Source organism: Stenella coeruleoalba (genome assembly GCF_951394435.1).
Source record: "Stenella coeruleoalba genome assembly, chromosome: 12".
NCBI classification, from domain to species: Eukaryota; Metazoa; Chordata; class Mammalia; order Artiodactyla; family Delphinidae; genus Stenella; species Stenella coeruleoalba.
In genome coordinates, this window is record NC_137158.1 from 19,756,711 (window position 1) to 19,778,952 (window position 22,242).

The 22,242-nt window shown below is 39.3% G+C and overlaps 1 protein-coding gene across 2 annotated transcripts in view; it reads left to right on the plus strand.

The window, feature by feature from the left end:
• LOC307195037 (cytochrome b5 reductase 4) overlaps window positions 1–22,242 on the plus strand; it is an 82,227-nt gene that overhangs the window by 5,077 nt on the left and 54,908 nt on the right. For both annotated transcript variants that reach the window (XM_079938665.1, XM_079938666.1), the window contains exons 2-3: window positions 156–309; window positions 19,634–19,734. In XM_079938665.1, the coding sequence (XP_079794791.1) occupies window positions 156–309; window positions 19,634–19,734 (255 nt within the window). The remainder of the gene's footprint in view (window positions 1–155; window positions 310–19,633; window positions 19,735–22,242) is intronic.

Consider the following 22,242-nt stretch of genomic DNA (forward strand, 5'->3'; position numbering starts at 1 on the left):
CTTAAGAAGACTTTTAGAATTGTTATATTTGAGTTTTCTTATCTTTTGGAGTGGGAATCAATAATGCAGTGGCCTGAGGACCAGCAGCAGGAAGGGGAAGGGAAAGCAGCTGACTTGAAAAAGCCACACTGAATTCTTCCCTGTTCCTTTTTGAGGTCCCTCTGAAACAGGGCAGAAGTCTTATGGATTGGATTCGACTGACCAAAAGTGGAAAGGACCTAACAGGATTAAAAGGAAGATTAATTGAAGTAACTGAAGAAGAACTTAAAAAACACAACAAAAAAGATGATTGTTGGATATGCATAAGAGGTAGGTGGTATTTATTATGTACTGCAAAACGTTTTGGCTAGGGTTTCCAGTTGTAATGCTGTACAACCCCTTGGTCCTGTTATTTGGTGATATGATTTGCAATTAGATAACAAAAATATGCCTTACACTGGGCAATAAATTCTCTAATTCGGAATTTGGGTCTGAATTAGGGCAGTATTTCTTCCCTAAGTCACTGTTCACATAGCATCCCTGTACTGTATTCCCTTTGAAAGAAAACAAGTGTTTACCAGGCAATTTAATACCAAAGTAATAAAATTATTCAGTAACACCTAGTTTATATGGAATAATGTTCTACCTTTGTGCCGTGTAACAGAATTCTGTAGGAAAAAATGTCTCTGAGAATCTAAAGTAAATCAGAAAACTCACATTAAAGCCAAATCCTTAGTTCTCACTTGCAGCACTTTTTATTACTTAATCCACACTTGTTAGCAATATGAGTTACCTGATTTTTCTAGCCCACAGCAAATTAGAAGCCCCAGGCTAGAAATGGATAGATTGGGAGAGAGTGAGCAGAGAAAGAATGATAGTTGATGGAAGTAGATCTCATGGTGTCCTACAGCCTGGTATCTGGGAGAGAAGCAAAAACAATAAAGGGCTTGCAGCTGTGCACTGGATCTCCACAGCAATGTCCTTGAGTCATCTAGACAGGGTTCAGTATATCCACTATCCTCAGTTTAAAGAAGAAAGGAAGTGTGTCATTTATTGCTGTTATCGCAGTTGTAATTTTATCATTGTATAATTTTGGTTTGTTGTCAGTTATCCTGATGACACTGTCACCTGTATGAGGGCAGGGACCATGTCAGTCCCCTGCTGTGTCCTTGGTGCCTGGCACATAGAGGTCATCAGTATGTGTTTGTTGAACTAGTGCAACACTTACCATTCTTAAGAAATTTGGTTACTTGAAGAGGTGGTTGTCACAGTAGATCAGTGGTATAGTAAATGGAAAGACACCAGTAGCACTGTTAGTTTGCTAGGGATGCCCAAACAGAATTCAACAAACTGGGTGGCGTAAACAACAGAAATTTATTATCTCCCAGCTCTGGAGGCTAAACTTTAAGATCAGGATATCTTCTTCGGGCTTGAAGAGGAAGCTGTCCCGTGCCTCTCGCCTCTCTCCTGGTGGTTTGCTGGCAATCTTGGAGTTGCTTGGCTTGTGGTGGCATCACTCTGATCTCTGACTTCATCTTTATATGGCATTCTTCCTGTGTGATTGTCTGGGTCCAAACTTGCTGTTTTTATAAGGACATGGGTCATATTGGAGGAGGGGCCTGCCCTACTCTAATATGACCTCATCTAATTACATCTGCATTGACCCTGTATCCACATAAGGTCATGTTCTGAAGTATTGCAAGTTAGGATTTCAATGTATGAATTTGGGGGTACACAATTCAATCCGTAACAGATATAATTAGAGTGTGGAATGTTTTTCAGTGGCAGAGGGTATGGAATCTTCCAGGAGGGGATGACTTAGCTTGTTCTGAGACAGAAGAACAGATGCTCAACTTTTCAAAGTTTCTCAGGGAAATACACTGTGGATAGACCAGTAACTTGGAATGAGGATTCTGCCAGACACAAAAAGCTCCTTTTGCCATTTGATAGGGTTTTTAATACCCTCCTTGCTTTCTCTCCGTGCTGCATACCTGTTTACCAGGTGCAGGTAACTGGCACAAAATGACCTCCCCACTGTGCCCAAGTGTCTTCTGCTGGCCTGGGTGAAGTGGAGGTCAGTTTCCCACGAGGATTTCTCAGCTGGTCCAGGCCACGGGTGTGTCTGAGCTGTTTCTGCAGTAGGAAGCCACTTTTTCAGAAAACTCTCTCATGTGAACCCTTCACATCCTAGCGCTATTAGATAAATGAGGCATCATTACAATGCAGTCATACTGTTTTATTCATTTGATGTACTGATGGAGGTCAGGGACGGGTTTGCTATGTTTAAAAAGTAATACATGTTGCTCCCAGTTACATATCTCCCGTAATGATTTGAATGGATGACACTCTTCCGGTAAGGTTGTTGATTTAAGGATAAATTCTTTTAAAGTTTCTGTTGGAGAATGTATTCTACCCTACTAATAATTGGGCTTTTCCCCCCCGATTGCAAAGTAAGATGTGTCTTTTTTTTTTTTCCCTTTTGACAGAGTTTGGTTTTTAATTTTAATAAAGAAACATTTGATTTAGGCCCTGCCCTGGGACCCTCCACTCTAGGAGGAGAAGATAAATAAGTGGTAGACAAGTCTGAGTGAAGTGCCCTACGAGGGCTATAAAGAAAGTGATGTCAGATTGCAGGGAGGGAGACGTGTGGGTTAGGAAAATCAGAGACGCTTTTGTGATAGAGATAAACCTTGAAAGGGTGAACAGGATTTCAACCAGAAGGGAGGGGGAAGTACACCCAAGCGGAGGGAAATGCTAACCAAGGGTCTAGACACAGAAAAGCTGAGGTATGTTCTGGAGCGTAGGCTGCCTGTTGGAGAATTATAAGAAAGAAAACTCTGAAGGCATGTTAGGGCAGATTATGGAGGACCTTGAAAGCCAAGCTGAGAAATGTGTTCTTAATTTTGATGGCAGTGTGAACTGTTGGAGGTGCTTGAATGTGGGGACAGAGAAGGCCTTGGAAAAGGTAGTCTGGTGGTGGGCATAGTGAATTGAAATGAGACTAGGAAAGCATTTAGCTCTTACAGAAGTTCAGGTCATGAAATCATCTTTTGGCATCATTTTAATCTTAGGGTGAGGGGAAGTGTGGCCTGATACTCAATAACAGTCTGTTTAAATAAATGATATTTCTAAAAAGTTGATTACAGTAAATATATTGGCCATTCTGCTGTTAAAAATTTAGTGAAGGGCTTCCCTGGTGGCGCAGTAGTTGAGAGTCCGCCTGCCGATGCAGGGGACACGGGTTCGTGGCCCGGTCTGGGAAGATCCCACATGCCGTGGAGCGACTAGGCCCATGAGCCATGGCCGCTGAGCCTGCGCGTCCGGAGCCTGTGCTCTGCAACGGGAGAGGCCACAACAGTGAGAAGCCCGCGTACCGCAAAAAAAAAAAAAAAAAAAATTTAGTGAATGCAGTTCCCCAAGTGGGATTTAATGGATTTCATTTATAACTTAGAAATGAACATACTTTGATTTCTCCTAATGCTGATTGTCATATGCTAGTAAATTGAAGAGGCCTGCTTGAGACCATTGTAAAAGTGACTTTTAATGGGTTTGTATTTTTCATGTTTCAATAACTAAAAAATCTTGGCAGATTGATTCCAAGAAATGGTATTTTTCCATTACCGTTTCCTAGATTTCTAGGTTCATTTACAGTAAACTTTTAAAAAATTTACTTGTATGACAGTAGTGTAAATTTGTATGAGTGCATCAATCCTCATTATTGCTGGGTTTCAAATTTGCCTACTCACTAAAATTTATTTGTAACCCCCAAATCAGCACTCATAGTGCTTTCATAGTAATTTGAAGACGTGCACAGTGCAGTGAAAAATTGTTGCTGCCCGAGCACACGTTCCTAGCCGAGGTCAGACAAGGCAATGTTCTGCCTTCTTGTTCCAGCTCTCTTACAAGTGTCTTTTTTGCCGTTTTTTTAGTGTGACATTTTTCACATCCTGTGCTTTTCGTTGGTGATTTCACTGTATACATGCCCCCCGCCCCACAAGGAGAGTGCTGAAGTGCTGTCCCAAGAATGCGGTCATGTGCCTTCCGGAGAAAATATATGTTAGATGAGCTTTGTTCAGCCATGAGTCATAGTGCTGTTGGCTGTGAATTCAGCATTCACGAATCTACAGTATGTATTGAATAATATGTCAAGCAGAACATACATTAAACAAGGTTATGTTTTGATTGGTTGACAAAAATGTGACCAGTGGCTTGCAGGAACCTCACCTTGTATTAATATTTTCCCTTAGGAGCAGTGGTTCAGTGTTGGCTAATTCAGTGTTTGAAGTGAGTTTGTAGAACGTAACTGCCTAGAGTAATGAGAATTGACTGTGGTTCTTTAGGTTATCTTTTATTTATACTTCAGTAATAATAAAGTAAAATAAGTTTTATACTTTTTAGGTTAGATTCAAACCCACCAAGAAGAGAGCTGACTTTTTTTTAACACCAAGTTCTTTTCTCCAGGTTTCCTTAGCTCCCTGCTTCAATGCTGTTTTGAGAAACTAGTATTTCTGTCTCTAGCTGAGAAACTTTTTCTGTCTGAAAATTTTCTTCTAGAAGCAGTTTTTCAAGTTTGGAACTAATGCTTTAATATATAGTAGAAGGTATTATCACAGTAATGTAGACTGCCTCTAAACAATACTGTATTGTTATTCCAGTCAGCTCAACTGTTCTGTACATCGTCTGCTTTGTGTAGCAGCCTCCTTACTTGCTTCTTGACAGTTTGCAGATTCTCGAACAACTCCCTTCTGCTATCACTTGCTTGTTTAGGAAATACAAACGAACATTTTTTCAGGTCTATTTCCCTTTATTCATCCATTTCTAATCTAATCTGTAGGTTCTCAGGTTGCCTATTATACACCATTAATGCAGGTAATCTAGTCTGTTGATTTTATTCTGTCCTACTGACATATGAGACCATTCCATTTCTTTTACTTTTACTCTGTCTTTATCTCCTTAATTGTTATTCAATCTCTTCTTTCTTTTTTTGACTCTTCCTCTCTCTGTACCACCCTTTCCATTCACTAAAAATCCACTAGAGGGGAAAAAACTGGTGTTCTGGGCGAGTGGGGGAGGGCATCATCTAACCCTCAGGTGTTTTGCTTGATTGACACAGCGGTTTACAGACTTCAGCCAACATTTAGAAATTTCCTTTATAAGAAAGTTTTTGATTACAAATTCAATTTTAAAGAAATTTTTAGGGCAATTCAAATTTTCTCTTTTTCTTGTGTCAGTTTTTATAAGTTACGTTTCTCAGTATATTTGTTAATTTCATCTGTTATTTACCATATTGGCATAAAGTTGTTTATAACATGCTCTTATTATCTCTTTAATGTCTTTAGGTTCTATAGTGATAGACCCTTTTTCATTCCTAATATTGATAATCTTTGTTTTTTTTGTTTTTTTTCTTTATCAGTCTTACCAGAAGTTTATCAGTCTTAACTTTTGGCTTTGATTTTCTCTGTTCCTTGTCCATTTTCTATTCACTGATTTCTACTCTTGTTACTGGGGAGGTGACTGTTTTAATTTCTCTTCTTCAACATTGGCATCTATACTTCTGTGGTGATAATTTGCTTGCAATAACTCTTGTCATAGTCTTAGTTAATGTCTGAATTACCTGGTAGCAGGAAACTCAGTGTTGGGATTTTTATCCCAATTTACATTTTAGCTGTTGCCATTATCTTTTTACCAGAGGTTTTTGCTCACTTAAACTTATTATCCAGTCACATAATTCTCAGATTTTTAATTAAAATCACATATATAGCTCAGTATTCTTTATAAGAAGTGTTTTCTGTTTTTAAACAGCAGGTTGATGATGTGTGAGATCTGTGCTATGTGCTAAGTGTTTACTTTTCCCGACAAACCTATGAAGTAGGTATTCTGCTTCACAGATGAAGGCACGGAAGCTTAGCGAATCCTCATTTTCCAAATGATGAAACTGCAGCTGAGAAAGTATATTAGCGGGGACTCATGCATGTAAGTGGCAGAAACTCCAGCCTAACTTGGATTAAGCAGAAGGCTAAAAAGTTACAGGTGGAGCTGACTTGAGGTGAGGATTGGTACAGGGGCTCAGGTGGTGTCCTCAGGATCTGCTTTCACACTGTCTGTCAGTTTCCCTTCTGGGCTTGCTCCATTTTAGGACTAACTCTTCACAGCAGCAAGATGACCGCAGCAACTGTAACCCCAGTTCTTTTCAGGTTCTCTTCCTTTTATCTAATAGCTAAAAGAAAAGCCTTGGAATTGGCTCCGATTGGCACAGTTTTGATCATGTTCTCGTTGCTGGAATTGTAGTTCTATTTAGGGGGAAATGGTGTACTTAATCACTTAAACCTAGGTCACAAGTTCATCCTGTAGCCTAGAGAGGGGCCACAGTGAAGAGTCAGGGAGGAGGATGTGACTCCTTGAAGAAAAACTGCTGCTGTTGCTGGAAGGGGAGTGGCCGCTGGGTAGGGAAAACATTAATGCCCGCTACAGAGCATAGAGTAACTTGCCAAAGCCATAGCTGATGAGAGTAGAGGCAGTATTTTAACCTAGGCAACCTGATTCTAAGCTGTTATGCTTAAACTACACTGTACTGCTTCCTGTTTTATCATATTCAACTCTAGATTGGATCCTGGCCTAGCCTTTATGCGTAACTCACTTTGAGTGCCATTCGTGAATTAATTTATTATGAAATTACGATGGAGTGCCTGTTACTTGTAGCTCTTCCCTTGTGCTAAATAGCATTGCTAATTAGCAGTCATACAGGATAGCCTTCCAAGGCTATTTTTATTTTTAGTAATTTAATGAAATATAGCTTTTGCTTTCTGTGTGACTTTATGTGTAGTTGTCATTCATAAAAAATAGAGACTATAGGTTTTAACTTTCTCTTTCTTTATATTGGTTCACTCGTTTAATCAGTATTTCTTGGGGTCTACTATGTTTCATGCATGATACCAGGTTCTGGGGAGTGACATGGAAATTTAAAACAGAGCTGGCCCCTGCTCATGGAATTCACAATCTGGCAGGGAACACAAAGTGTTACTCAAGTCTGAGGACTATTGTGAAGGAGAGGTCTGCTGTGCTAAGAGTGAAGATTCCAGGAGATTGAGTAGAGATGAAAGGTAAATGGGCATTAACCAGGCAGAGAGGAAGGGGAACTGTATTACAGGTTCCGGAAAAAGCACGTGCGAAGTCTAGGTGGTGTGATTGTGTGAGAGAAAGAGCGCAAGTGCAACACATAGGTGTTCACTGTGAATATGAGGAACTTCAAGTTAGTGATACCTGTATTCTTTCTTCTCAATTTCTTGTATTGGAAAGTCAAAGACATCATTCTTTCTAAGGCACGCTCTTTTCTAAGGCTTGACCCTTTATGTGCTCTTATCAGTCCTCTCCAGCGTCTTCTGTGACCTCAGGTAGTTGTTTATCCTACATTGTTGAAACACCCTCAGTTCTTTCCTTTCTTTCTTCCAACAGCTTCTTCCTTTCAGTCTCCTCATTTTTTCTGGTCCTCTTGGACTTTGCTTCTTCCCCTGGACTTTCTTCCTCATATTTGATGTATGTCCTCTGTTAGAACATCTATAACGTTTTTGGGCCATTTCTTCTATTTTTGTCTTTTTATTTAAATTGAGTTTCAGGGTACAATATGCAGCTTCTCTCCCTACCCCTAGCATCTAGTACAGGGCATGGCTCATGGGCAGTGTTCAGTAAATATCCTTTGAATCACATGTAGGACTTTTAAACCACATATGGTAGGGATATTTTAATGTTTTCACAAAATAGTGACCAGTTGAGGGACTTTCATTTTTGCTGTTTCCAGGTTATTGGCTCTTAGAGTTAGGGAATATATCAATTCCTTAATCAAAAAGTTTGTTATTTCTGGACAGTTTTCTGATATGTACTCATGGTCAGTTATTCATTTTTGAGCTCATAGAATGTGAGCTGCAGCCTGATGGAGATCCTATGTTCTCTCTCCTTTGTACAGCTTCATATTTCCTTTTGCAGACTTTGCACACTGTAGGGGTTAAGTAAATATTGGAGATTTCTTCAGGGCCATTTTTTGCCATTAATATTTTCAATTAAACCTTTTATTTTGAAAAGCTTCAGACTTTCAAAAAAAGTTGCAAAAGTGATGCCGTGAACTCTAGAAACCCTTCACATGGCTAGATTCACCCATTGTTGACATAGTCATCATTATATTTTAATGAATCCATTTTATCTTCACTACTAACTTATTCTTTATACCTTTTTGTTATCTTTGTTTTAGTCATTGCTGTAAGGGTTTATGATACACAATTTAAATTTATCACAGTCTACCTTCAAATATTATACCATTTTACATACAGTGTAAGAATATACTTCCATTTCCTTCTCCAGCGTCTTGTGCTATTATTGTTATTCATTCCGCATATGCTATAAATCCTGCGACATGTTACTATTTTTGCTTTAGACAGTCACTTATCTTTTAAAGAGATTAAGAAAATGAAAAAAATTACCCACATTTTTTACCATATTCAGTGCTTGGTATATTTTTATGTTGATCCAGATTTCCCTTAAAGAACTGACTTTCACATTTCTTGCACTACAGATTTGCTGGCAATGAATTCTCAGCTTTTGTTCATCTGAAAACATCTTCATTTTGCCTTCATTTTGAGGATACACTATAATTGGGTATAAAATTCTAGGTTGACAGTTTATTTTCCTCAACGCTTTAGAAATGTCACTCCATCTTCTAGTTTGCATAGATGAGAACTCTGTTGTCATTTTTTTTTGAGGTACACGGGCCTCTCACTGTTGTGGCCTCTCCCGTTGCAGAGCACAGGCTCCGGGTGCGCAGGCTCAGCAGCCATGGCTCACGGGCCCAGCCGCTCCGCGGCATGTGGGATCCTCCTGGACCGGGGCACGAACCCGTGTCCCCTGCACTGGCAGGCGGACTCTCAACCACTGCACCACCAGGGAAGCCCTTGTTGTCATTCTTAATTGTTTTCCTGTAGAATGTAAGGCTTCTTTCTTCTGTGACTGCCTTTAAAATTTTACTTTGCTTTTCAGCAGTTTGACTATGATGTGGTTTTCCTTTTATTTTTTCTGCTTGGGGTTCTCTAAATTAACTTTAGGAAGTTTTGGGCCATTATCTCTTCAAATACTTCTACTCTTCTTTTGGGATTCCAGTTCCATATACGCTAGCCTGTATTGTTCCACAGCTCTTGGATGCACCATTCTGTTTTTTCACTCATTTTTTTCTTTGTGTTTCAGTTTGATCATTTTTGTTGACTTTTCTACAAGTTTACTTATTTTTTCCTCTATTGTGTCTAGTCTGCTGATTAACTCATCAGAGGAATTCTTCATTCTGATATCATGTTTTTCATTTTTTGTGTTTTCATTAGGCTTCTTTGTATAGCTTTCATCTCTGTGCTGAAATTTCCCGTTTATTAAGTGTCAACCTTATTTTCTACTAGATCTTTTAATATATTAATTAGAGTTATTTTAATGTATCTGTCCTATAAGTTCCAGTATATGCACCATCTCTAAGTCTGGTTGTATTGCTGTTTTTCTCTGTTGACAGTGGGTTTTAACATTTTGAAAAATGTGTCTTTCAATTTTTTGATTGTGTGTTACACATTGAATATAGATGAACAGTAGAACTTGAGGTATTTATACTCAGAGATGGTACACTTTTGGATGTGAGGGTGATCTGGCTGCGACATCTGTCACCCCATTGATCACCAGGGTTGATTCGGCTGACCTGGATGGCTAGGCGGGTCTCCCCTTCCTCCCTCACCACTCCGTGTGCATCCCTCTTGAAGCTGCATGCTTGGTTGAAGAGGATGACCTTGCCCGATAGAGGGGGACTGTTCTTCCGTCAAGGGTATGTGAGTAGCTGCGCTCCCCTGCTAGAACCTGCAAACAAGCTCTCAGGGTCATTTGTAGGAGAACATAGGGTAGTCAAGCTTCCAGTACTCCACACACATCCAAATGAGCTGCTGCATGTGGCAGTCTGCCTTTCTTTAACAGAAGGAAAAAAAAAAAGAAATGGTACACTTTTTCTGGCAATTAGGTTGAGTCAGCTTAGTTAGTAGTTGATCTGGGTTTGGGGTGGTTGTTATTGTTACCATTGGTGCACCACTGACTTCAGATTCCTCCAGCAGTAGGTTACTGCTACCTTGTTTTTGATGCGGGGTCTTAGTGTTGGAGGATTTTTTCGTTGTCCCTGTTCTACTCTTCTTAACTGACAGCTTGCCCTATATACTTGCATAGGGTCTCTCACCATGTTCTTGCCCCTCTCCCAGTGGCAGACTGCTCTTACTTGTTGTTTGATGTAAGGCTTGTGGTGGTAGAAGGGGTTTTGCAGTTTTCCTGTTTCAGCCTCAGTCTTAGGCAGGTCCTGTTACCTGAGCCCCATGGGCTGAGCTTTCTCAGTGATCCTGTCACTTTCGCACTGCCTCTTACTCAGTGCAGGGTTTAGAATGCAGGCAGATTTCTTGCCCGTGGCAGCTGAACTTTGCCTTATATCAGGAGGGGAGGAGGAGGACGGGGCAGAGGGCATGGGGTGTGAGCAATTACTCTGCCTGCCTTCCAGTCCTAGAAGTCATCTCTTTCATATCAGCGTAGGATCTCGGCCTGAGTGGGCTTTCTGTCCCTCCTCTAGTGTTTAGCTTACATTTGCCTAATGTCAATGCAGAGTGAAGGAGGATGTGTGTTTCCTGCCCTATCCAGCAGCAGCTAACCTTTGCCTGATATCAGTGCAGGGACTTGAGGGTGGGAGGCTTTACTAGCCCTTCCCAGCAACAGACTGCGTTTGCCACGTGTCAGGGTTGATCTGCAACATGCGTGAATTTCTTGCTCCTTCCTCAGCAGTAGCTGATCCCCACCTTGTACTCCTGCAGGCCCAAAGTATAGATGGCCTTTTCTCGGTACTCCCGCTCTACCCTCAAGTCTTGGAGCAGGTACTACACACCTGGACCACCTATGGACCTTTCTCAGGTCTGCCCTGCTCACGCTATTTCCCATGAGCATCTCATGAGGTGCAACACTATGAAAAAAGAATTGACTGCATGCAGAATCCCTTTGTATCTGAGCCTCTCAGCATTCTAAATTGGCACTAGTGCACACTGGGCCCTAAAAGAGTTTGTTAAAATTTCCCTTGTTTTATAGCAACATCTCTTTTGCCTGTGCTCTGTCAAAGGTGAAGTGGTTCATATGTCCCATTTCCTCAGAGGGGCTTGTCACTCTGTGGAATTTAGATATTTGGTTGCCTTACCATGTCACCTCACTGATGGACTCAGAAACTTGCAGCGTTTTGGGACTTCGCTGGTGGCGCAGTGGTTAAGAATCCGCCTGCCAATGCAGGGGACACAGGTTCGAGCCCTGGTCCGGGAAGACCCCACATGCCATGCAACTATGGAAGCCTGTGTGCCTAGAGCCCGTGCTCTGCAACAAGAGAAGCCACCGCGATGAGAAGCCCGCGCACCACAAAGAAGAGTAGCCCCAGCTCGCGGCAACTAGAGAAAGTCTGCGCGCAGCAAGGAAGACCCAACACAGCCAAAAATAAATAAATAAAATAAATAAATTTATATATAAAAAAATCCTCAAAAAAAACTTACAGTGTTTTTGGATTATCTGGCTTTTTTCTTTTTGTTAAGGGTGGGAGCAATTTTTTCTTGTGGCTTTCTACTTCTTAAGTTCATCATTATACCTGTTTTTTTTTCTTTTCCCAGCCATGCTGCTCAGCTTGCAGATCTTAGTTCCCCGACCAGAGAATGAACCTGGGCCCTCAGCAGTGAAATCGCGGAGTCCTAACCACTGGACTGCCAGGGAATTCCCCATCATTACATCTTAATTAATCTTTGCAGCTGGCTTGTTTCGGAAAATAGGAAATAACTCAAAGCATAAGGACATATTTGGGTTTTTTTTCCGGGTAACTAATAGCAAGGCAGTTCAGTGTTGGTAGCTGTCATTGGTAGCCCTAAGGCACAGGCAAACAGAGGGAGATGATCCCACGGAATAGGAAAGAGTGGGGTAGTCGGAAAACTGATCTTTTAGAGATAGGGTGTCTTGTTTATTACTGGTGTAAGTTGTAAACCCAGTTTAAGAATAGTAAACGTGTCTGGTGCTAGTAATGTTTGGTCATTATTCTTTCTAGGAGAAGTTTGTGGATTTTTTCCAAAATACTCAGAGTGTAACTGACTGCTCAGACTGTTGGTTAATTTTTCATGCTTTCACGGGTCAGTTTACTTTTAATGAAACTTAAATGTCAGGGCTCTTTTTCCTAATACTAATAATGTAACATAAGATGACCTTTGATAATTATGGCCAGTCAACCTTCTGAAGTGCTTGGAGGCCTTTATTACATTCCATTTAAATTTTCCTGGGCAAAATGAGGCATTCAGACCAGATTCTTTTAGCTCTTTTGTTAATTAGACTGGCCATCATTGAAGTCGTTTGGTGCAGTTTGAAGCTCTAAGTTGTATTCAGGACAGTTGCTGTCTGGTTCTCATTTCTCTGAGGTAGCGCTGGTCTCATTTCTAGTCTTTTTTTTTTTTCCTCTTAAAAACTGTGCACCAGAGCTTGGCAGTTAATAAGTACTTAAGATACTAATTTTAATTTTAGAGACTTTTGTCAAATGTTCTGCCTCTTCATAGTGAGGTTGATGGCCCAGAAAGGTGAATGGAAGTTCCACGTGTATGGGCAGAACATTTTTTTATGAATTGACTGGGGGCAGTGGCAGGGATCCCCACCTTACTAAATGTAAATCTTTTCTTTTAGGCTACAGTCTTCTAATCATCTGCAAATAACTTCTGCTGCGATGGGTGGTAGGAGGTGCATCTTAGTGTTTTGACACGTAGAGTTTTACTTCTCATTTTTAGTTCAAGCCCCTCCTCCACTAATTGCCGCTTCCCTGAGTGTAATGTGTCTCTGGTTCCTTGTCTCTAGAGAGTAAACCTACACTTCTTGTGGGTTGGGAAAGGGGCTTATTACTTGGTTGCCTCCTGCACCCTCACTTTCAGAACTACCTGGATTACTGATTACTGTACCTTTTCGGGGTTCTGCTGCACATATTGGCTTTTTTTATAGGTTCCCCTCCGATTTACACATAGGCCTTATTTTACCTTTCTTAACTCTGCTAAGTAAATTATTGCTTATCGTTTGGCTTTCAGTCTTCCAAAACTTTACTGCTCTCATGTCCTCTTCTGATTTCTGTGTCTCTGTGGTTTTATGTCTTATTTATTCTTTGTAGTCATTAGGAAGATTGCAGGAATGTGAGAGGCAAATGTGTGCTTTTAATCCCAAAGTCCTGAGATACTCTATTATCCAACACCTTGCAAGCCTACATTCTATTATATTATTCTCAAATACCAAGGCCACATTTACTTTAAATCAATCATTATAAAATCCATTTATCTTTCATTAATATCTTTTCCATTTGTCTCTATTGAAATTAGCAAGATAATTGCCTAGTTTTCTAAAATATTAGGCAGAATTCTGCTCTTAGGTGTAACTGATTAACTCCTTTTGGACTAAAACTCCAGCAAATACTGACTATAAATTGAGGACAACATATTTTAAAAAAAAAAACCAACTATCTAAAAACACTGGTGAGCAACCAAAAGCAGACAGAAACTAGAGGGTAAGGGTCATCTATATTTAGAAGAAGGAACTGTCACTGGGTGAATTGCCGTTTCCTGTGGCATTTGACTTGAGGTCATGCCCAAGTTGGTACTGTGAAGGGTGGCTAAAATTCAGATGGAGACTCCCAGTCTTGAGTTGAAGAATTTGGCTGGCCTGAAGAGCTAGATGACAGAGTTTGGGGCATTTGTACTAACTGAAAAATGAGGAAGAAAATCCAGAAAAAGAGATCCAGAGAGGGATATAAACTGTCTAAATCTTGCATACGGACAAACTCTAGGCAGCCTAACTAAGGCTAAAAGAATTGAACAGAGGTTTTAGTTTCCATTCCCCCAAAGGGGAAACAGAGTTGAGAGTTTGAGTCCAGTCAAGTTAATTGCCTACTAAAACAGTCAGTACTCTTCGGAGGAATGTAACAGAATCCAGAATTTCTACAACATACTATTTACAGTGGCCAGAATATAATCCAAAGTTTCTAGACATGCTCAAGAGAAAAGGCAGTTATTAGAGACTGACCCGGAGATGATCCGGATGTTGAATTTAGTTCACAAGGATTTTAAAGCACCTATTACAGCAATACTCAAGGAAGTAGGGAAACATAGATATATAATGAATGAACAAATAGGAGACTATAAAAATGGGAATGTAGAACTGAGAAATACAATATATGAAGTAAAACATTTTACCAAATGGGCCTAATAGCAAACTGGACCTAACAAAAAGGAAGCTTAGTGAACTGGAAGATAGATTAATAGAAATTATCTGTAGAACAGAGAGGAAAATGACCCAAAGTAAAATGAATGGAGGCTCAGGGACCTCTGGGATAAAATAGAAATGTCTAATATATATTTATTTGGAATTCCAGAAGGAGGGAATGGCAGAATGGAACAGAAAAATATTTGAAGAAATATTGGCCAAAAATTTTCCAAATTTGGTGAAAGACATAAAATTGTCAATTCAGAAGCTTAGCAAAACCACACATGATCAATGCAAAGAAAATCACATAGGGACTTGACTTTCAGACTGCTGAAAGCCAAAGATAAAATCTTGAGAACAGCCAGAAGAAAAACACCTGGACGCTATAAGAAGGACTGCTGAAGAGAATAAAATAACACCATCAACTCTGAATTCTATATCATTAAAGATACTCTAAGGATGCAGATGAAATAAAGACTTTTTTGGATAAACAAAAACTACGAATTTAGTATCAGCAGACCTATACTACAAGGAGCTCTAAAGGAAATCCATCAGGTTAAAGGTTAATGATACCAGATGGAAACTCAGATCTTTAGGAAATAGTAAATTTGTGAGGAAAGAGACAGGATTACTTTTTTCCTCTTATCTTTTAAAAAATACATGACTTTCTAAAGCAAAACTATAACATTGTATTGTGGGGTTACATAAAGTATCAGGGATGGAGGGTGGTAAATTGTTCTTACATGTGAAGGGGTACAACATTAACTCAAACTGGTTAAACTTAGGGATATATATTGTAACCCCTAGAACAGTCACTTAAAATATAATGCAGATAGGTATACTAAAAAGCCAATAGATAAAATGAAATTCTCAAAAAACATTTGGTTAGCCCAAAAGAAGTCAGGGAAAGAGGAATAGAGACAAAAACAGAAAACTTGGAGGAAAAAAAAAGAAAGAAGAAAACTTGGGGCTGAGGAGGGAGACTAATAAGATGGTAGCTCTGAATTCAATCACATCAGTAACTAATTTAAGTGTAAATGGACCAGTTATTCTAATTGAAAGATAAGAGATTTTCTGTGTGTGTATATGTATCAAGACCTAACTACGTGATATCTGTGAGAGATACACTTTAAATATAAAGACACAGGTTGAAAATAAATGTGTAGGAAAAAGTATACTATCTAAGTAGTAAATATAGGGAATTCCCTGGTGGTCCAGTGGTTAGGACTTGGTGCTTTCCCTGCCCTGGGCCTGGGTTCAATCCTTGGTCGGGGAACTAAGATCCCGCAAGGCGTGTGGCATGGCCAAAAAAAAACAACGGTAAATATAGTAAGATGGGGCTAGATTAATAGCAGATAAAAAACTATTACCAAAGAAAAGACTCTTACTAGCGATAAAGACATTTTATAATGTTGAAAGGGTCGTTAGGAAGACTTTATGCCTGATAACAAAGCTTCAAAATACATGAAGCAAACATTAATAGAATTGAAAGAAAAAATTCAAATCCATTACCCTTGTTGTGTATTTTAACACCCTCTTCTCAGCAGTTGTTAGAACTAGATAAACATCAGCCGTAAATTAATGAAAACAATATGCAGTTTCTTTACTAAACACAAGATGGCAAAGTAGTCACAGTACTTGCAAAAATGGATCCGTATATTTGAATACAGTGAAATATGCCATGATTTTACTATGTGAGCACACCCTTTTCCTTCATTTATTGTAGAGCCAACAAAATGAACAGTGGTGATTAGTGAAATAAACAGGAATACTGCAGTATAGTAGCATAATACTTTGTATATACATGATAGACGTTAAATAAACTTTCGTTGAATTAATATAATGTGGGGCTTTGGAGTTACATTTGTGTTTGAATTTTAAAACAAATTATTTTAAAAGCTAATTATAAAATTACCACTTTTACCTATAGCAGTAGTTCTCAAACTTTTTGGTTTTAAGATCCCTTTACTCCTTTAAAAATTACTGAGGACCCCAAAGAACTTCCATTTATGATGGTCATATCTATTGATGTTTACCCTTCAGAAATTAAAATTGAGAAATTGAAAGAATTTAAAAAATTGATTTAAAAATAAACTCACTGTATGTTGTTATAAGTAATAATATTTTCATGAAAAATAACCATATTTTCCAAAACAAAATATAGTGAGAAAGTGACATTGTTTTACGTGTTGGCAAATATCTTTAATGTGTGGCTTAATAGATAACAACCATATTCTCATATCACCTTCTGCATTTAATCTTGTATACTTGTGAAAGAATTTTTTAAAAAAGGCAGGCAGGATCTTAGTATTGCTGTGAAAAAGTTTTGGCCTTGGACCACCAAAAGAGTCTTGAGCTTTGCAGGAGCCCCTGGACCATACTTTGAAACTCTCTGACTTACAACATAGAACAAAGAAAAAGTGAAAAATTACTAGTTAGTGGGTGTGTGGCCTGAACCATGGGGATGCCCTTCCCTCCTTATTAGTGGGCTGTCAGGGTTCACATATGTGGGTACCTAACCTGAAAAATTGTGGGAGCCCCATCTGGGAGCTAGATTAATAGATATAAAAGGTCCACTTGAGTCTTCCATTGTGCTGTGTCATCTAGAGCTGGGGGTTGAGAATAGTTTGGGTCATGCTGCAATCCAGTTCTGAGTTCAGTTATCTGAGATATGAGGTGTGATTCAGGTTCCACAGGTGGCAAAAGGCTTTTCCTCTCTAAGGGGAGTTGGAGTAGTGACTAAAAGAAGAGCGGTCTGGAATTGGAACCTTCACATACTGCTGCAGAGAATGGAAAACAGTTCCTCAAAAGGTTAAACATAGATTGCTGTGTGACCCAGGAGGTTCACTCCTTGGAATATACTCAACAGAAATACAAATATATGCCCACACAAAGCCATGTGCACAAATGTTCATAGCAGCATTCATAAAAGCTAAAAAGTGGAAACAACCGAAATGTCCCCGAGCTGATGGATGGATAACTAAAATGTAGCCCATCGATACATGAAATATTATTCAGCTGGAAAAAGGACTGAAGTACTGACACATGCAACACCATGGATGAACCTTGAAAATAGTATACTAAGTGAGAGAAGGCAAACACAAGAGGCCACAAATTGTGTGATTCCATTTATGTGAAATGCCCGAAATATTTAAATCTAAAGAGACAGAGAGTACCTTTGTGGTTACCGGAGGCTGGAGAGGATGGGAGGAATGCTACCTGAAGAATGTTTCTGCATGTTGTTAAATTGTACTATATGTTATGTGGTCCATGGCCTCTGTATAGGGACTCAGATCTTTGCAATATCAATATCAAAAACTTGAAGGGAGACTTCTGCCTTTAAATAACTAATGAGTCTCTGTTTGTTTGTTCCATTTTAGTACTTTTTAAGATCTGGTAATGAGACCACTGTAACTAGTATCTCCTTTGGCCTTAGCTGCTAGGAAGTTCAGGACCACATTTAATTGCTCAATCATAGTAAAACTGTTAGCTAGGCTAGGCAACTGGTATATTTTCTTTTCTTTTACACGTTTCAGTGTGTGTTTTTAAAATTTGTACGCACAAACTTACACAAACTTAAAGTTAATATATTACTGTAAGATGCCCATAGTCTTTATCAGTAGCAGTTGGGGTTTAAATTACAACAAATAAAAATATACGTGAAAAACCAGAGGCAGAGTTTGCCAAGATGGAAGAGTTCTTTGTGTGTAAAATGGCAACATTAGTTTTCAGGTTATACCTGGAATGATATTGATCCTTGAACTAAGCTTTTCAACGAGCAGTTTTAAACTAGACGTTGTATCTTTAAAAGCCTATTGGGAATAATTCTGATCCTAATCATTACTTCAGACATTTGTGGTCTGTGGAATTTGGAGCATTAAACAATAGCAAAAATTCCTTCTAAATTTGGTGGGGAAAGGTGAATGGGGAAGGAGAGACAGGGGAACTCTGCCAGTTTTTTTTTTTTTTTTTCCTTTTCCTGACTTTTTTGGAGGACTTCTGGAAGATTTTGTGAATTTACTTCTTTTTGTGAATTGCCTTTAAGCAATTTTATAAAGAAACCTGGACTGCTTGGTTATTTTCCAAAATTAAACTGGTGGAAAAATTACAGTACCTTTCTTGAGTCTGAAATTCAACTACTTTCCTTCCAAGATTATTATATAGGATGAACATTTTAAATTATCTGAGGTTATTTAAATTCATGGAAGTCATTACATAAGGAATAGTCCTGGATATAAGAAAACCAGTTGTCCTCCTTGCACTCTTGAGGAGTCTTGAGGGCTGGATTTGTCTGCTCTCTAGTTTACTACAAGTGAAGGATTAAAAAGGAATTCACTTCCTTGGGTAGACTATTCATTGAGCTATTCTCCTATATTTCTTGTTCCCTATTCCTTCTTCTTAAAAAATAAAAACATAGTTAAATATATGAACAGATAAAGTAAATATTGGGGGAGATGAAAGGATTATTAAGATCTAAATAATAATCTTGGTTCCTTGGGCAACTGCAGAGAAGAATTGTGCTTGCTTTCGCAGACTGTGCCTCAGTGGCCCAGTCACCATCTCAGCCTTTGCTGAGATGATCAACGTATGGGTGACAGCTCCATTCTTTTTCATCAGATTCTCCTGCCAGGGCAGTAGAGGACGATGAAGTGGTAATATGAGAGAGAGAGGTGGGGGCAGAGAGAACTGCTAAATATTATATATGGTGTTTCATTATTTCTTTGCCTTAGGAGGCAGTTCTCTATAGGTCTTTGCGCACCTGCGTAGCTTGCGAGCAGACGCGCCGACTGTCATTGTTCTAGGCAGTCTTTTCAGGGATGTTTGCGTAGTGCACAACCTTAGATGGTAGAGCGAGTGTCTCCCTCTAGAGCAAAGGACAGCTTTGCTTACTGTTCAGTATAATAGAGATCATGTCTCCCTCCAGAGCAAAGGGCCAGGTGTATTTACTGCCCTTCAGAAAATGTTCGAGCTTCCTAAGCTCAAGGTTGCTCTTCCGTCATGAAGCACATTGAGTTTACAGGTGTTATCTGGCCCTCTTCACATAGCTCTGTGGGAATTGGGGTTCAGGGAACTCAGGCAGATGCTGATATTCTAGTTACCTCTACTGATGTAAGTACTAAGCTCTCCTTTGTTTCTAACCTGGGAGTCTCGTGTTTTCTGTCAGGACCCATGAAACTGGCAGGCTAACTTGTTAGCTTGCAAGTATGGTGAAATCTCAGACCCCTCATATTCTTAATACTTCTAAATAATGGTTTGTTAAATGGAATGTATTTGGAAAAATTTATTGAAACATCGATTTCTAATTTGTGCAGTTTGTTAGAAGTTCATTTAGGGTGTTATTTCTCCTTATTTGATGTAGGGTTTGTTTATAATGTCAGCCCGTACATGGAGTATCACCCTGGTGGAGAAGAGGAACTTATGAGTGCAGCGGGATCAGATGGTACTGACCTTTTTGACCAGGTAAGGTGCTGAAAGTGACCATTCCCTCACAGTGGAAGCGTGCTCTTAGGTTCAGCAGTGCGACAGTGGTAGAAAGAAAGAAAATAGTGGCATAAATTTCAGACGTGTGGCTTGAATTTTGAAGTGTGAGAAGATGCTCATAAGTAACAACTGTTCATTTAATTTGAATTATTTTACTAACAGTTTCGAGTTGCTCTCAGATCTGTATCTGGGAGTTTACTCTTAAGTGTTTGCTGCTCCTCTGCTGGCAACTGTTTACTCAGTTTTGATCAATTTTGATAATGGTGATGACTGACTTATAGGAGGCGGTGACCATTAGAGGAAATAACAAGTCCCTTAGCTTCTTTGCTCATTTGGGGATTGTTACATAATCAGCCTGTCTTGCTGTACTAAGTCTGCATATTATGTAGAAAGATCATTAATGAATAGAAAACATATTTTTCCTAGAGATAGCAGAGATTCTGTAGTGTGTGTCAAAGATATTTAAATTAGCCACTTTTCCCCCTTATATTTATTAAAAACAATGATTAGCTCTTATACTGTTTAAAAATCATGTAGAATATGCTAATTACTATCAATTGGCTGAACTGCTATTTTGAAACAACTATCTTGAGAAGAACAGAAATTTGCCTTTGTCTCACAAATGCTTTATTTTCTATTTTAGCGATGATTAACCATGTTGTAGTACTGGGTTTTTACCATCTGAGATACTTGAATCAGATTGGCTTATTTTTAGAGTTGCGTTCTGAACAAATGAAATTTGATTTCTGTTCCTCTTACCTTCTCATCCGTTGTAGGATTTATTTTTTGACCAGGATACCAGAAATACAATTTGTTTTGTATTTTAATGTACTTACATGCATCTGCTTAAATAACCGAATCTCATTTGCTGTTAATGTTTTTCCTGGGTTGGAGAAAAGTCATTTTTACCCATTGGTGATAATAGGATTCTCCTTGGGAGGTCCTTATTGCTGATTTAAATTCCCCTTGTCATTTGATATTTGTTATTGGCTAGCCGTGCAAGCCAAATAGAAAGTTTGGGAATGTTTGCCGGAAAACTTGTCTACCATACTTTTATCTGTCCTGTGTCAACTGAAAAAAAAATTCACAATGTGAGAGTTGTGGGTTAAGTTTTATTTGGGGCGAAATGAGGACTGTAGCCTGGGAGACAGCATTTCAGGTAGCTCTGAGAAACTACTCCCAAGAGGTAGAGGGAGAGGTCGGTATTGTATGATTTTAGTGAAGAGGGGTGCGTGGAGTCAGGCACACATTTTGGCAGATGCTTACGGCTAGTTACGAGGAGCAGATGTCACCTTAAATGAGCTTAGTGCTTTTCTAGACATGAGAAGATGCAGGAATTTGGGCTCATAAAACCATCTCCTGAAAATATCTAACTCTCCGAAGGCCTGTTCTGCCAGTTTTTCCCAGAGTACAGAGTGCGTCATTCCTGCTCTCCACCCTGCACTCCTTTCGGGGGGTGTTGAGGGTCAGCAGCTGCAGTGGCTAGTGACTTAGTCCTTGAAGAGGCAAGATGGCAAGTACCAGTTTTTAGCTGGCACCTATAACCTCTTGATGCTGAATGTACTCTTCCACAAGACGAGTTTCCGGTAACATCTAGCCCTGTTCATATTTCTTAGTGGTGTGCGATTATATGGACCTCATTGAAATAAGCTTGTTTTGGGGGAGTCACAAGAACTGCTATATTGTTAAATTCTTTAGCAGTTTCAACGGTACTTTTGTTGACCAAAAAAAAATGCACAACCTAAAAGTTGAGAATTATGTTTTATTTGAGGCGTTACTGAGGACTGTAGTCTGGAAACAGCCTCTCAGATAGCTCTGAGAAACTGTTCCAAAGAGGTAAGGGAGAAACCAGGATATATAGGAGCTTTTGCTGGGAAAAAACTTGTAGTAGAACATCGAAACATTACTACTAATCACAAAAAGCAGGCATCTCAGTTAATTATTTTAGTGCTTTTCCGTGTATGGGAAGATGCAAGAGTCTGGGCTTGTTGAAATTGTTCCTTTAATATGCACCTTAACTCTCTAGGGCCAGTATCCTCTTTTCCTCCATGCTGAATTCCTCTTAGGCCACACCACTGGGGGCGGCTGCAGTGGCTTGATGGCTTTATGGCTGCGACGTCCTTTGATTACTGAAATGTCAGGCTGCACCCTTTGTCCACACTTAGTTACCAGATTGCTGCATTCCCCTTGGCTTTAATAAGACCAGAGATGTTTATTTATGACTTTTACTCACCACAGAAGTAAACAACTTGATAAAATTCTAGAAACAGTGGTGAAGTGTCTTATATCTCTAATATCTAGTATTTGAGTTGTACAAAGAATATTAAGTAATCTCTTTATCATCAGACTTCTGTCTCTAGTTTTGATCTCACTTCTGACTTCTCGTTTCGTAGTTCCAGTTGGCTGATGGGCGATTTGAAAACCTGTTGGCAATTGAACTCAGTGTGCCCTCAGATAATATCAACTCATCTTCTTCCCTTTGTTTTT